Source organism: Heloderma suspectum, chromosome 13, assembly GCF_057233095.1.
Source record: "Heloderma suspectum isolate Gila_16-S chromosome 13, 16-S_ref, whole genome shotgun sequence".
Taxonomy (NCBI): Eukaryota; Metazoa; Chordata; class Lepidosauria; order Squamata; family Helodermatidae; genus Heloderma; species Heloderma suspectum.
This window is the reverse complement of record NC_139470.1, coordinates 1,517,996-1,533,109: the sequence shown is the minus strand read 5'-3', so window position 1 is coordinate 1,533,109 and position 15,114 is coordinate 1,517,996. Positions and strand designations below refer to the sequence as shown.

General features: G+C 57.2%; 1 protein-coding gene across 7 annotated transcripts; it reads right to left on the bottom strand.

Annotated features, from left to right (window-relative positions):
- Positions 1 to 29: 29 nt before the first annotated feature.
- Positions 30 to 15,069, bottom strand: HPS4 (HPS4 biogenesis of lysosomal organelles complex 3 subunit 2). 7 transcript variants are annotated; one of them, XM_084819478.1, is made up of 14 exons: positions 14,866 to 15,069; positions 13,108 to 13,674; positions 12,181 to 12,271; positions 11,029 to 11,172; positions 10,620 to 10,727; positions 10,348 to 10,464; positions 10,017 to 10,111; positions 9,274 to 9,346; positions 8,372 to 8,408; positions 7,084 to 7,204; positions 5,048 to 5,228; positions 3,462 to 3,594; positions 3,101 to 3,209; positions 30 to 1,412 (listed from the first exon to the last, which is right to left on the bottom strand). In XM_084819478.1, exons 2-14 carry the CDS (start codon positions 13,146 to 13,148, stop codon positions 1,241 to 1,243), a joined length of 1,422 nt encoding a protein of 473 aa, XP_084675604.1. In that variant the 5' UTR covers positions 13,149 to 13,674; positions 14,866 to 15,069; the 3' UTR covers positions 30 to 1,240. The 7 variants fall into 7 exon arrangements, with proteins under 7 accessions (XP_084675604.1, XP_084675607.1, XP_084675603.1 ...); XM_084819481.1 differs by having other exon boundaries at positions 5,048 to 5,225; XM_084819477.1 differs by having other exon boundaries at positions 14,995 to 15,069.
- Between the last annotated feature and the right edge of the window lie 45 nt (positions 15,070 to 15,114).

The following is a 15,114-nucleotide window of genomic DNA, read 5'->3' as shown; positions in this document are numbered from 1 at the left end:
CACAATGAAGACACGGCGACAACAGCGCATGGAAACGCCCAAGGGCCTGAGCCAGCAGCTTTATTGTCCCGGCATGCCGGTAAACCTTTCCCATCCCACCCCCGCGAAGGCACTCCGTTGCTTTTCCACTGCAAACCCCTGCGGCCACCAAGGCACTTGACACAAAACTGGATTAGGCTGAGCTGATGCTGCGGGGAGGGAAGTGCATGAAGCCTTCTGGTCCCGCTTGCCAGAGGGAGTCCAAAGAGGGAGAGGCAGTGGCCCAGTTTGGAACGGAGAAAGGGAAAGCCAGGGGCTACTGGGGGAGAATGCATGGGGGCACTGGGCCCTGCCAAGGCCAGGCCCACTTTTGCTCAACCATGGCGCATCGCTACCCCCAGCCACTGCCAAGAGAGAGCGCTCTCCCCAGTTGCAGCTGGCACGGTTCCACGCCTTAGGTAGCAGAGCTGGCTAAAAAGCCAGGAGCAGCTGCGTGGGCTGGAGGGTGAGATTCCTGCCGCTCAGCGCCAGGAGGACGAAAGCCGAGGTGGCGATGTTCCAGAGCCTTCAAAGTGGCAACAGAGCCGCTTCGCCTCGCCTGCCCACTGTTCACTGTTCAGAAAAAGCCCTGCCAGGATTGCACCGCTTTCATCTGCAGCTGCAGAAAGACGCCTAGTTCTGAAGCTCAACCACCCAAATCCCCTTTGGTGTAGGAGGTGAGCAGGGCAGGGAGAACGCTCCTCTGGAACCACTCCACTTGACAGGCTTGCTTTCCAGAGGCAAGAGAGGACTCTGGATGAGCTGGGTGAAATGGTGCCATCCCAGGAGGACTGTACCGCATGGTTTCCTGAAGAAGGGGCCCTCCAAAGGAAAACCAGGGGGAGGTGAGCAACTTCAGGATCCAGACAGGCGTCACCCTGTCTGGAACCTGAATTGGGCCACAGGGGCGGAGCAGGCCGTGGGTGCAGCAAGACCTCCCCAGCAGGGACGGGACAGGCTCCCGTGCTCTTTGGCAAAGGAACAAATGAACACAAGGCGCCGTGACCCAGGACGCCTACGCACCTGCTGGCTGACAAGAGCTCAAAGGCGCCCCGCTGGGCGGACCAGAGGGCTGGACGAGAGCTTGGGGGAATGGGAGTATCAGCCCTGGCAGCATTCAGCAGATTAAAAAAAAACACAACTGCCCACACGCCCACAGTAGCAGAAAACGTCCCAGCAGTCTGCAGCTTCTCCGAGGCTCCGTCACCGCCAGCTGCCCAGCTCAGAGGAGGTTCACCCCGTGCTTGAGCAGCTTCTGCTTGGCCTTGCCAGGCAGGGCGAAGGCGCTGTCATGGGGGTTGGGAACGCCCGAGTTGCGGAGGAGGGGGCCCACCTGCTGAAAGTATGTTTCCTGGACAGCGTTCCGGCAGGCGTACACGGCAGTGGAGGCGTTCCTGGAGGGGCAGAACGGTGGGTTGAAAAAAAAGAGGATGGCACAACAAAGATGAGAGGTTTGTGGCCAAAATGCAGAAGAGGAGCAGCCAATGAGGTGGGCAAACAAGGTGGCCTGGAATCTCCGTAACCCTCTAAGATCCACTCCCTGGCGGCGGCGGGGGGGGGGGGGGGGGGAAGCGACCAAAAGTACACTGCACCAACCTTGAGCACTAGGTGCTTCAGAGGCCCCCAAATGCACATTCCTTACCATGTTTTAAGGCCTGTCAAGGGGCTGCAAAGCGCCAACCTCCTTTTTAATAGCCAGGGAAGCAAAGGTGGGAAACGTCCATTTCATTTTAGCTTGAAGAATTACCCATTTTAAAACAGAGCCCAGCATTCCTGAGTCCGCACGCATGCTAGTGATTTTAGATGTCACTACTGGCTGTTAACTGCCAAGCCAATGCGTCAGGATCCCCGTGAGCGCACTCCGAGTGAGGATACTGCCATGTGCAGATGGTGTAAACCAAACGGGTGAATTTGCATACATCTGCGTATATTGCAACTGCCCAGTAAAGGATGCTTTTCTTAGCGTGCTGAGCGAAAAGGACAGCGTCTGGTTACATGGGTGACAGTTAAAACAGCCCTGATTAAAATGTAAAATACCGTGTGCTAAAATTAAAGCTAAGCATAACATTTTTCACGAAATTTCTACCACCCCGGTTCAGAGGAAGGAAAGCTCTCTTAATTATTTCCACCCCATCCGTGAAGCAGGCAATCCTCTTACGAGTCCTGAATGAACTGCGGCTGCCAGCGCCGTATTCTAGCAAGCGCCAGGCTTGGCCACTGGAACAGCCATGCTGAACGACCCCTGAGCGAGGGGTGGCAGTGGCTGGACACGAGCATTTTCCCCCCTGCGAGCAAGCAAAATAGACCGCTGCTGCTAGATGAAAACACAAAACCTGTATGGCACTTCAGAAGGGTCTGAACCATAAAGCGAGCGACTTGCTTGAAAACCGCCATGCTTGGCGGGGGGCAGGCAGCAGGGACCAGCGATTAAAGATTTAGTTGATGAAGCACACCAATTAGTCAATCCAAGCTTGCAACCCGAATTTTATGGGATATATTCATTTCAGTTAGATCAGGGTGTGGGGTTGGTGTGTCTCGAGTTGCCTTAGGATGGCGGGGGCGGGGGAGAGGGAAAACGAGAAATGGAAAAAAGTGCAAACACAGCCATCAGCCCCCAAGCTAAGAGAAGAACCGCTGTGCTCAGCCTGCTGGAACGCAGCCATCCGATTGCAACGTCACGGTTGGTTCCCGCCCCAGCAAGCAAGCAAGCAAGCAGGGCCTGGCGGCAAAGCCCCCTTCCCCGGCCAATGGCTGGCCCTGCTGGCTCTGAGCCAAGAAGCCCTCCCCGAGCAGCTGTCGGCAAACGCTGTGGCTTCCGCCCTTGCCAGTGCCCAGAGCCGGTGGCATTCGCGCGCGGCCTCCAGCTCTGGAGCCCCAGACCAGCCCCAGCTCCAGGGGGACTAGCCGGCCGCCTCCCCTCCCCGCCTTCCAGCTGGGCGCAGCGTAACTGTGGCCAGCTCGACCCTGCCTGCCCTGCTCTGGCTCCCGGGTGGGGGATCTCCGCCCAGACCAGGCTCTGACAGAGAGGGGCAGCCGTGTGTTGGAGGGCTCCCTGCGCGCGCCCTGGGGCCTCCCGCCTCACCTGGCGGTGATTTCTGACGCCGCGGGCAGCTGGCTGAAGTTGGCATGGATCAGGCTCGCCGCCCTCAGGAAGGGCCGGAACTGAGGACTGGAGGTCGGCAGGACGTTGGCTGGAGGAGGAGAAAGGGACGGGAGGGGAGCGCCCATTCAGCAAGCCGGCAAGGCAAGCCGCCGGAAGACAGCTCCCCGCACCCAGAGGCCCGCCGTTTCCCCCGCCGCACACGGCAGTTCCGCACTGCCACAACGGCTAATAGCCAAGCAGGACAGAGGAGCCGTGGGGGCCTGGAGGAGCGAGACTAGTCCTGGCCGAATCAACTCCTGCAATACATGCTCCCTCCCAGCTCCCCCGGCTCAGCACTCACTGGTGACGACGTTCTGGATGGAGTCGTAGTGTGCGAAGCCATAGGCAGCCATGGCAGGGGAGAGGCCATCCTTCGGAAGGGTCTCCTTCAGGTGAACCTCCAAGCCGTTCAGAGAGGCCAGGCTGCTGTGATACTGCAGAGAGGGCAGGAGAGAGAGAGGTCGTGCTCCGTAAAGGCCGATCAGGCACGTCCTATCTCAACCTGCCCATTCACCGAGAACGACAGAGCAGGGCCTCCGGTTGTCCCATCACCTGCACAGGGACACCTGCCAGCAGCCCATGGGAGAGCCTTTTCTGTGGTGGTGCCTTTGGAGTCCTCTCCCTGCTGCAGTGTAACAGGTGCCATCCTTGATGATGTTTGAGCGCCTGTTGAAAATGCATCCGTACAGCCAGGCGCTTCCTACCCAGCCTGGTAGATTTTCTCGTTGTCGTCGTTGATCTTCGTATTCTATGTTACTTGTTTTAATGGGTTTTGTACACCACTCTGCGATTTAATAAGGGTGGTGCAGAGATTTTCTAAATAAACAAAGAAATATGCCTGCTCAGGGCAGAAGAGCCTGTGGGGATCTGGAGGAGCGGGGGCACCTCTGCACCCTGCAAGGTCCAGCTCACACAGGAACCTCCTGGAGCCAGGCCAGCTGCCCCCCTGGCACTCTCTGCCTATTCACAACCCCTGCCCATTGCCCCCAAACGTCCTCTTCTGCAGGGAGCCCAGCCAGACCACGAGGCCACCCAGACTCTGCCCCCTTCAGCACAGTCCTATGAAAGCTGAGTTGGACATCAATCCCATTCTGACTAGGAGTGGGGTGGGGCATGGGGCTTACACCCAGAAATATGTGCACAGGATGGGGAGGGGCAGAGGTCTTTTCGGGTGTTGTGCAGACCTTCCAAAGCTCTGCACAACTGCAGGGATGACCCCTTCCTCTTTCCCCAGCTCCAAGCTAGAAAGGGAGGCTGGAGTTCCTCTCATCCCCCTTGCCGGAGGGCAAGGAGGCACTTGCCATGGCAAGCAGAACCATGGAGCCCGGGGTGCTTCCAACAGCACCCCGCTCCAGCTGTGATCATGCCTTCAGATGCACTGACACTCAAGGAAAGCTCAGAGATGGGAGAAGCAGGGATGTTTCAGCTGGCCCCAGTTCTCCAAGCTTCGTGCTTTTTGCTTCGTTCGGATGAGGAAAGTGCACATTTTGAACAGGAAAAGTGTGCATTTCTGGGCACATATTTCAAAAGCATGCACTCCCCCCCCAAAAAACTAAAGCATGACAATGTGTATCTGTGGAAAAACATGCCTTTCAGAGCGTGTATTTTTTAAAAAATACACATTTTTTTAGCATGATCACAAGCTTGGGAACGCAACGTTTGTGGTTGCAAGCAGGGCAAGTCTGGATGCTTTGTGAACTGAAAACTTTTTCTGCACATCCCTAAGGAGCGCTGCTTGGAGGAATTGGGGTGGGTGGGCTGGTGGCTGGCAGGTCTGGGTGCTGACTGGCCCTGCCCAGAGGGCAAATCGCTGAGGGGCCGAGGAAGGGCCTTCACACAGCACAACATGGCCGTGGGGGGGGAGCACGGAGCACGAGCGCCTCTCACCACATCCTCGATGGAGTTTCCGGCGTCCACAAGCCGCTCTTCAGCCAGGAGGGAGAGCACCAGGCCCCGGACACGGTGGACATACAAGGCCATCCTCACCAATGCGGTGCCGCCCGGCCCCTCGGGCGCTCCTGCAGGAGTGGCGCCATCTTGGTTGCAGGACGGGCCCCCGTGGAAACTGCTATGCAGGCCGGGGGGAGGAGAGAGAGTCACCATTCTCCCCCTTGTGAAATTTGGGGAGGGCCACCCAACAAAAGTGATGGCCGGAAGCCTCAGGAGAGACTCGGGAGAGCCCTGCCTCGCTTCTGTAATCTGCTGCAGTTTGTTTATTTATTTATTTATTCATTCATTCATTTCATTTCATTTCTATACCGCCCAATAGCCGAAGCTCTCTGGGCGGTTCACAAAAATTAAATCTGCAGTGACTGGATTTTGTGATGGCTCCCCACATGGCTTGAAGAAGGGGCTAGAGGACAAGGCCGCCAGTAGCCACGGGTCATCCTGGCTACCTGCAGAATCGGAGGCAGCGTGCTTCTCAATGCCACCTGCTGGGGACCCCAAGTGGGAGGGGGCTACTGCGCCCCGTCCTGCTTGGGGGCTTCCCAGTGGAGCCCCCGTGCAAACAGACTGCTGGACTAGGGGGACCTGGCCGCGATCCCGCGGCACCCTGCTTCTGCTCTCACGAACAGCTACCAGCCCTTGGCGGCACACGCAGGGGCGCACCACGGCTCCCTGGCCACCGGGGCTGCCAGTTCTGCGGCTAGCTGTCTTGGGTGCCCAAGGCGGCTTTGCCAGGGAGCCGTGGACTGACTGCCTGTGGTAAGGCCACCTGCACGCCGTGAAGGTGCCAACTCCACACCTTCTCAGCTCGTGAGCGCCCCCAAGGAGGGGCCGAATTCCAGAGGCAACCCGGAGCTTGGGTGGCCCTGGCTCCAGGCTTTGGCTGGCTGGCTGAGGGGTCCTTGTGGGGGGCTGGGGAGTGCTGCTGCACGGTGCTCAGCACAGGCTCCATCCAAGAGCCTCCCTGCATGCTGGGCAACCTTGGCCAGAGATGGGGGGGAGGGGGCAAAGCGGGCAGGCAAGGGGGAGCCTTGGGCAAGGCTGTGGCATGGAGGGGGCATGGAGTGGAGGATGGGCAGGGAAAGCCACCCTCCACCGCTCTCACTGTGCCTTCCCCACTTCAGGGACTCTGGGCTGGCTCTGCCAGCTACACGTCCCTTTTGCAAAGAAATGGAACTGCTCCCCCTGCCCCCGGGTGTCACATGAGAGAGAACCTCCTCCCCAAACCTTCTTTTTTTAGTGTGTGTTCCCCCCAAGTGAGGGCTCATGGGCATGTGCAAAGTGCCTTGCCATCCTCAATAAGAAACCACCAGGGTATGAAGCGCATTGTCTTACCTTGCTTGGAAACGAAAGAAAAAGAAGGGTGGGGAAGTCAAATTTATATTCTCTGAACTGATTTCCCCAACTTTTAACTGCAATCTCAGTTATGGATGCTGCTGGATTTAGGGGATTTGCCAGAAGCCAGCATGGTGTAGTGGTGAGAGTGACGGACTGGGAGCCGGAAGATCCGGGTTCTAGTCCCTACTCGGCCATGGAAGCTCGCTGGGTGACTTTGGGCCAGTCACAGGCTCTCAGCCCAACCCACCTCACAGGGTTGTTGTTGTGAGGATAAAATGGAGAGGAGGAGGATTATGTACGCCACCTTGAGTTCCTTGGAGGAAAAAAGGCGGGATATAAATGTAATAAATAAATAATAAATAAATAAAAGACGAGCTATGAAGCACTGAGCTTAGAGAGCTCACAGTTAGCGCAGTCTCTGGGTCACAGCAGGACTCATCTGCAGCCTGCAGGAGGCTGTGGGTGCCCGATAAAGGTCAGCTGGCTGCCAGGATGCAGCAGCCAGGATCCGGGGTGCAGGAGAAACATGCTGGGAACCCACAGACGTAGCATCTGAAGGGAGCAACCGAAGCCATGGCTAGCAAGACCCCGCTCTGTGGAGCAGAAGCCTCTTCGCGCGTTCGCGATTCCTGTCTCACCTGGTCATCCACTCCCCAGGGAAGTCCCGGAGGGTGGCTGCTTCATCTTCCAAGAGGTAGACGGGGCTAATCCGGACCCCCTGAGGTAAAGAGGGCTGTGCAAAAGGCGTCAGGGCACCTCCTAGGGAAAGGAACAATGAATTTATCAGCCCGGTCTTGGGTAGATGTCATAAAAAAGCCTGAGAGGCCCTGTTCTCCCAGGATAAAGACCCTGGGACATCTGGGGTGCAATCCTATGCGCGTTTAGACAGAAAAAAGTCCTACATGGCTGGCTGGGGCTGGCTGGGGCATGCTGGGGGTTGCAGGACTTCTTTCTGTCTAAGCTCGCACAGGATTGCACCCTTAGTTATTCGTGTGTTCACAGGGTGAACCGCAAAGGGTGAACTGCTGAAGCAAGCAGAAAGAGCGCCTGCCCCATCTGCCCAGCCCCCGGGCTCTTCCCATCTCTTCCACCCTAGATGGAGCAGATCCTGCACATGGCAGCAGGCTGTTGTCTCTTCCCCTCACAGTGCCACGGGCTCATTTATTCCACATGACAACCCAGAACGGTCAGCCAGGGGAGCAGGCTGAGATAGTCTGAAATCCTTTTTGTGGGTTAACCATCCCAGGAAAACCACCCTGCGTTAATCAGCCTCCGAAGCCCGGCTGTGTAAACAAGCCCGTAGAGAGAAGATGCTCCGAAGGGAGCCGCCCGCCAGAAAGGAGAATGCGAGCACCGCGGGGTTCCAAGGCGCACAGGCAAACCTCTGGATCGTGGCACGGCCAGCTGCCAGCACATGCCCAGGCCTCTGCTGTGGCCAGCCCAGAAGAGGGAGAAGAACATGGAGAAGCTCTGCTACGTGCCACCAGGCACCAGACGGCGCTGCGATTAGGGATTCCCTTGGGCTCACGTCAAGGAGCCTGCAAGGCAGGAAGAGGGGCCACTCGCTTCAGCCTCAGACCCGCCCTGCTGCACGCGGACGCAGGACCCTCCGGACACACCGCCCAAGTTCCCCTTGTCTGTGGCCAGGCTCCGCAGCGGCTAGCCCTGTGACTGGCAGCCAGGGCCAGAGCTCGCCTCCGGGCAAGGACAGGGCCCATTTCCTCTGCACACGTGCGCATCAGTCCACACAGCTGGAATGGCGTGGAGGAGCAAGAAGAGCTTAGAGGGTTCCCAGCATGGCTTCCAGGGATGCAGGAGGCTGCTATATCACCTCTTGCGCCAGCAACCCCCAAGCGACTCGCCTATGCCAAGGCTGCATCCACCTCGCCCAGCCCGGCAGGCCTCTCCTCACAGCGGGACACTTACCCTCATCCTGCACCACCTCCCCGTTTTCTGGCTTGTCCTGAAATGGAAGCAGAGAGCGAGAATAAACATTTCAGAAAATTCTTGTGATGTTTCCAGACTGGAATTATTGTACAACTGCCCCAGATGTAAAGGGACAATGGCATTGCCTGATCCTATGTCTGTTTATCCAGAGGTAAGTCCCATTGAAAGTAATGAGATTTAGTCCCAATGGAGAGGACACTTCTATGGTCCCTAGGTGAGCATCCCAGGGACCATAGGATGGCTCGGGAAACTCCTTCCAAGGTTTGAGATGGCGCTCCGACCTCGGAAGGGGGAGTCAGAGATCCAACCCCCGACTCCAAGAGAACTACACAGGCTGCTTCTCCAAGGTCTGATGGAGACGGGGGAAATGGCGCGTTCCAGGGGGAGGAGAGGGGAGGGGAGGGGAGCACAGCAAAGCAGTTGGGATATGATTTATTCTGAGCTTTCTCTGGCTGCCCAGCCTCCCTTTCCAAAGTGCTCTCACTGGAAAGCCTTTTAGAGAAAAGGTCAATTAGACAGATGGAGAGTGACAGTTGGAATTCACTTAGAAGAGAGCTGGTAGCTGAGGAGAGCTCCACAATTAATGATACCCAGAACTCTCCAAGACACTGATTTTACACACTTTTCTCAAGCCCCTCCGATTCTGAGGAGCCATCTTCCCAAAGAATTCGGGGTGGAGGGTGCCTCGGAGGCAAGTATGGAGGTTGGGGGCAGTTGGCCTGCAGGGACCAGGCAACAGGTGCCGTCTATAAAGGACCGTAAGGGAGAACCCTGACTTTTGGAGTCCACGCTTGCACAGTGAGGTGTGGATGCGCCATGTCTTTCCCCAAGTACAGAGCTTGCACCTACCAAACCCACCACCTTGCTGAGCCGGGACTTACCTTTGGGTCCACCTCCATCTCCTGCAGCAGAACTTTGGCGGTGAGGTGAGGCGGGAGCTGCGTGCTGACAACCCTGGGTGGGGCAGGACAAGAGTAGGGATGAGCAGGCGTGCCTAACACTTCCTGGGGGGAATGAGGCAGCCTGGACAGCAGCCACCGCAGCTTGGAAACACTTGGGAGCCCCTGGCTGGGCTCGCATGGAGTGGGACGTGGCCCTCTCCTTCCAAGGGTGGGAGGTGACTGCGGCTGAAGGCATGGATTCCAGCCACTATGGGCAAGTGCCAGTGCAGTTCAGAGTGGACAGCAGCAGGGCTGAGCCACATTTACACTAAATTCACCCACTCTGGCTCAGAATTGGGGGGGGGTTAATTCCGCACTCCCAAATGGGCTGACGCAGCAGAGCGGAGACCACGCTGCTTTATCCTAGAGCCAGTGTGGTGTAGCGGCTAGAGCAGCCTTCCCCAACTGGGTGTCCTCCAGAGGTGTTGAACTGCAACACCCATCATGCACAGCCAGCATGATGTCCAGCAGCATCTCCTGCCCCTTTCTGAATTAAAGGGATCTGGGGTCGCAGGGCAAAGAAAGCGCCTTTGCCCGAGACCCTGGAAAAGGGACGGGCAGAAGGGAGTTTCTGTGTTCCAGCAGCAGACGCTCTGGATCCATGCCATGTGGCAGAGAAGAGTGCACTGGTGGGCATGGGGTGCAAGCGAAACCTCCCCAGCACCTCCCCCGCGGATACTCACAGCCCCTTGTAGAGAATGCAGCCGGCCAGCACATGCAGAGCACGCTGGCAGGTCTGGAGGATGAGGGCCGCTTTCAGCAGCAGCAGAGGTTCCACCTGGACAGGAGCAGAGAGAGAGCATCAACCCTTCCGGCCCACGCCTCCCCCTTCCCCTCCGCACCCGTTTCCCTTTGCGCTGTGTCTTTCAGACTGTGCGCCTGCAGGCAAGGAGGGCCTGGCTTCCATGGATCACACATGAGCTGCTCTTGGGGTCTTTTTGGCTGAAGGATGCGGCTCAGATGCCTGGAACAAGTAATACAACTGAAACATAAGCAAACCCTTCAGGGAGTTACTTTGGCTTTGTCCAAGGCCCAGAGGGAATTGAAGATCCGGTGGAGGTTGCTGGTGTTCCGCCGCAGGTGCTGCACGTACCGCTCCCACTCCTGGCCCAGCGCCTCCTGCGTGCGCTCCTGGGGAGGACCCAGAGACCACGTCAGGCCTCAGCCAAAACATGGCCCTGCCCACCACTGGAACGCAGCGCCCGAGAACTTCCCCAGAACTGCATCTGGCCCTCGGGCTGAGAGAGGTTCCCCCGCCCCCTGGCTAAGGCATAACCAGCAATCACCATGTACGCCTGACGAACAGGTCCGTTGTAGAAGCGGAAAAGTCCAATCAGCTGCTCCAGGAACTGCTCACAGCTGACGTCAGGGAGGTCGGTTGTGCAGCCCAGCACCTGCGGCAGAGAGGTGGCGGTGGCAGAAGGGTGGTGTTAGGAACAGAAGAAGACTTCTGTGGGATCAGATCAGACTGGCCTGCTGGCTGGGGGATGACAGGTGGCATAACCCAAGACATGTGGGAAGCTTTTGGGAGACCACCTCTGCTCCGCCACGACTGCGCCAGCAGCACTCTCTCATCGCCTTCAGGAGCAGCTCCGGAAACGCCCTCTGCCCCTGGGGTCCCCCCAGGCTTGTGCGTTTCCCAAGCTTTTCCAAGAGCCACAAGGGGCGCCGGCCTTCTGTCCGTCACAGACTCACCCAGAGGTAGCTTCCGTCCACCTTCACAGCGAACTTGAGCTTCCGCAGCCGGATGAGGCCTGGCGGAGAGCCAGAGATCTCCATCACGCAGCGGACCATGCCGGCAATCTGTCCGCACAGCAGCTCCTGCTGGTCCAGTGGGGTCTGCGAGGTGACAGGGGGTTGAATGCCACAGACCGGGTTGGTCATGGCTTCCAAGATGGGGATTGGCCAAACTCAGAGCCTGAGCAACCGGACCCACGACAGAGTGCCAAGGACTCGCATCAGAGCTTGTCTTGGGTGACGCACAGTCGTTTTCCTCTTAATACGTGTACACCAGCCTTCCCCAACCATGCTGGCTGGGGATGCTGGGAGTTGTAGTCCAACACATGTATAGGGCACCAGGTTTGGGAAGGCTGGTGCACCACTGTCTGATGTACCTCATTATCTCCTGTATGATTTCTCTTTGTGAGGGCTTGGCCCTAAAGAGCCCCTATAAGACTTTGAACGAATGAACGAACGAACGGCAAACAGTGCTCTCCTTGGCCTTATTAGGACCCTCCCGCAAGAAACTCATAGTACAAAGTTTGGCAGTGGAGGGAGGGAAGGAGGGGCCCTGGGAAGGAGACCAGATTCACCAAGGAGACCAAATAGGCATCCACATACTCAGATTTTGTGGCAGGTGGGGATTCAGCCTGGGACATTACCCCGGGGCATCCTGGGACATTAAGCCTAGGGCATTACCCTGGGACATCCTGGAGTTTCACTTTCCAGGCAGTGCAATCCTATTCTTGCCTACTGAGAAAAGCTCCACTGAGTTCAATACGATTTATACCCAGGTAAGTGTGTTCAGCAGCCTTCCCCAACCTGGTGTCCTACAGAGGTGTTGGACTACAACTCCCAGCATCCATGCTGGGTAGGGGATGCAGGGAGTCATAGCCCAAGGCCTGGAGGGCACCAGCTGGAGGGCACCAGCTGTAGTCCAACACAGTTGCTGGGAGCTGTAGTCCAACGTATGTGAGGGCGCCAGCTGGGAAAGCTGCCTTGACCTGAGCATGTTTGCCAATGGGGCTAATAAGCCTCTTGGTGCAGCCACCGACCCCTGCAAGAGCCCCCCATGCCAGGCAGCTCCTGGGTGAGAGCAACATGTTGAGTAGCCAAGGAAGCCCCTACCTGGCAGGGGTTGAAATAGCAAATCCCGGCTTGCGTGGGGTCCCCTTCTTCCTTCACCTTTGAGCCATCATAGAGGAAAAAGCAGTTCCACCTGGAAGGGATCAGCACCATGAGATTCAGGATGCTCCAGCTCAAGGGAGCCAAGTCATGGTTCTGCAACCGGCAGCCTAGCATTTCCTGGGCAAGGGGGATCCGGAGGGGGCAGAGTGGGGGAGCCATACTCCAGAATTCTTGAGGGCACATCACATGCTAGATGGGAATGGGTTCAAAATGCAGGTCCTTGCTGCTCAAGCCACGCTGCTGTGCAGTTCTAACACTTCTCTAAGAAGGGCTCCAACTGCATCAGAATGCCCCACCCAGAAGGCCAAAAAGGGCCTGCTCCGGATATGAACAGGAGACGACCCCGGACACCAAACATATGAACTCAACCTGCACATTTGTCTTTCTCATTTAAACATGAGGACATCAGAAGAGCCATGCTGGATCAGACCAAAGGCCTCTCTAGCCCAGCATCCTGTTTCCCACAGCGGCCAACCAGATGTCCCAACCACATGCTCACAAGCAGAAGAGGAGTGCCAAAACACTCCCCTGCCTACATTTCCCAGCACAATGCCTCTGGTATCGGGAGGTAGCATATAGCCATGAATAGCCTTATGCTCCTCCATGAATTTGTCAATCCTCTCTTAAAGCTATCCAAGTTGGAGTCCATCGCTATGTCTTGCGGTAGCGAGTTCCACAGTTTAAGTATGCCCAGCGTGAAGCTGAACTTCTTTGTATCTGTCCTGAATCTCCCACCATTCAGCTTCCTTGGAGGCTAGGAGCGTCAACTGAATTATGTTTTGTAAAATGGAGAAAGATTGTTGGGAAGCAGGCAGAGGTACTATGGAAGCTGGGAGGCAGCCACAACGATACTGTAATAGGACTTACCAGGCACTGGAAGCTGGATCAGACTGGGTGGAGGCAGCCATTTAACTCAGAATCTCTTCACCACATGTCATTACCTTCAGGAAGGGTTCCTTTCCCAAAAGATGCGCCATAAAACTGGATTCATATCCAAGGAAGCTGTCTACCGCTTCAGTCCAGAGTTGAGTTCTGGCTTGGGAGGGCAAAATTCCCCCAAGAGGTGGCTTAGGGGCTTCCTTACGAAGGTTGGAGCCAATGGGGCAGCCTCCCCTTTGTTTTCATGCCAAGCACATCCAGCCGAGAAGCAGCCCTACAGCCGACACTCAGAATCTGAGAAACCCAGCTGTTCACCCAGCTAGGACAAGAGGAACGGCGGAGCTGCGGCCCATAAGATATTCAAGTCTGCCAGGTGATTTGGTGGGGTTCCGTCTTCAGTAGGCTAGTAGCCATTTGGATTCTAGCTTGGGGACCAGGGCAGGATTTCGCCAAAGCCTCCGAATGTGATGCTTTGCTCATTTGTGAGAGGCCAAGATGAATATTCTTTCTCCAGAGCGTCTTGTGATTCCTGCTCCAGGCGTGGTTTCCCTCACCCTAAAATTAAGAAATGAAAGGATGAGCACATGCAGATGTTTGTCCAACAGTCATGAGATGGAGAGCAGCTGACAAACATCCAGCATCCAAACTTAGCATGAGAGCCAATGTGGTTCAGGGAGTGAAGAGGGGAGACCTAGGTTCAAATCTCTACCCAGCCATGAAGCTCATGGAGTGGCTCAGGGAAGGTCACTCTCTCTCCGGCTACCCTACCTCACAGGGCTATTGTGAGGAGGCACACCCTCCATATATTCTGGAGGTGACAGGCTGAACCTTGGGGGAGCTGGGGGTGGCGACGGCTGACAGGAAGCTCTGGCGTGGGCTGGTCCATGAAGTCACGAAGAGTCGGAAGCAACTGACTGAATAAACAACAACAACAAACACCCTCCATGCTGTTTGAGCTCCTTGGAGGAAAGGCAGGATTTTTTAAAATGTGGTGAATACAATACTAGTGATGTAAAGGCCTGATCCTGCACAGACTTTGGAGCACCTAAGTCCGTTCAAATGCTGGCCTTTGGTAAGCCTAACTCTGCACAGAGCCAGGCACTAAGAGATGGCCAGAAGAGGTCACGGGCAGAAGGATCGTGTTCTGGGGCAGTTGTGGGTGGCTCAAGCGGCCTTTTGCTGCAACCAAGGAGGAGGGGAGTCTGCCTGTTTCCTTACCCGGCGCCAAGGATTTGGGCCAGCCAAAGACGGTGCACTGCCTCAGGCAGCACAGCAAATGGTGCCCCCCACCCACCCACCCACCCACATACATCACAGTGCACACTCAGGGCCCAGAGCCAGCCAACTCCTGGATCCCACAAGCACCTCCTCCTGGCACCAAAAATACAACTGTCAGCTAAATGATTCACCCTGTGCTGCCCATTCATGGTACCCCAGAACTGTCTGCCTGAGTGCGGGCTGCCCCTTGCAAGGATGGCATTTGCTAAAGGAAGGGGGTGGCAGCTGCTGCCGGCGCCAGATCCCACCCCGCCCCAGGCCAGAAAAGGTGCTGCCAGAGCGCTGGACCAAGGCCTGGGTGCGAACCCCACTCAGCTGTGAAGCTCCCTGGGCGGGCGCCTTTGCCAACCGCTCCAGCCTACTTCGCAGGGTTGATGCGGGGGCAGAATTGGGGGTGGGGAGCGGGGGAGGAGCGGAGGGGCCGGAGGCGCCCAGAGGAGGCGGAAGCGGCCCCTGCGCAAAGCCCACCTGGCTGCGGCCCCCCTATCTCCCAGCGGGCGGAGAGGCGCTCTGCCCATGCTCAGAGGCACCGCCCTGCCCCTCTCCCCGTCCGCGGCGCCCTCTGCACGCGCTCAGAGGCGCCCGCGCTCCTCTCACCGCTTCCCCTGAGAGCAGAGGGGGGGGGGCCCGCCGCCGCAGCCACTTCCGGGTTCCCCGCCACGCGCGGCGGCCACGTGACAGGGCCGGCACGTGACTGGAGCGGCACGGAGAGTCTCC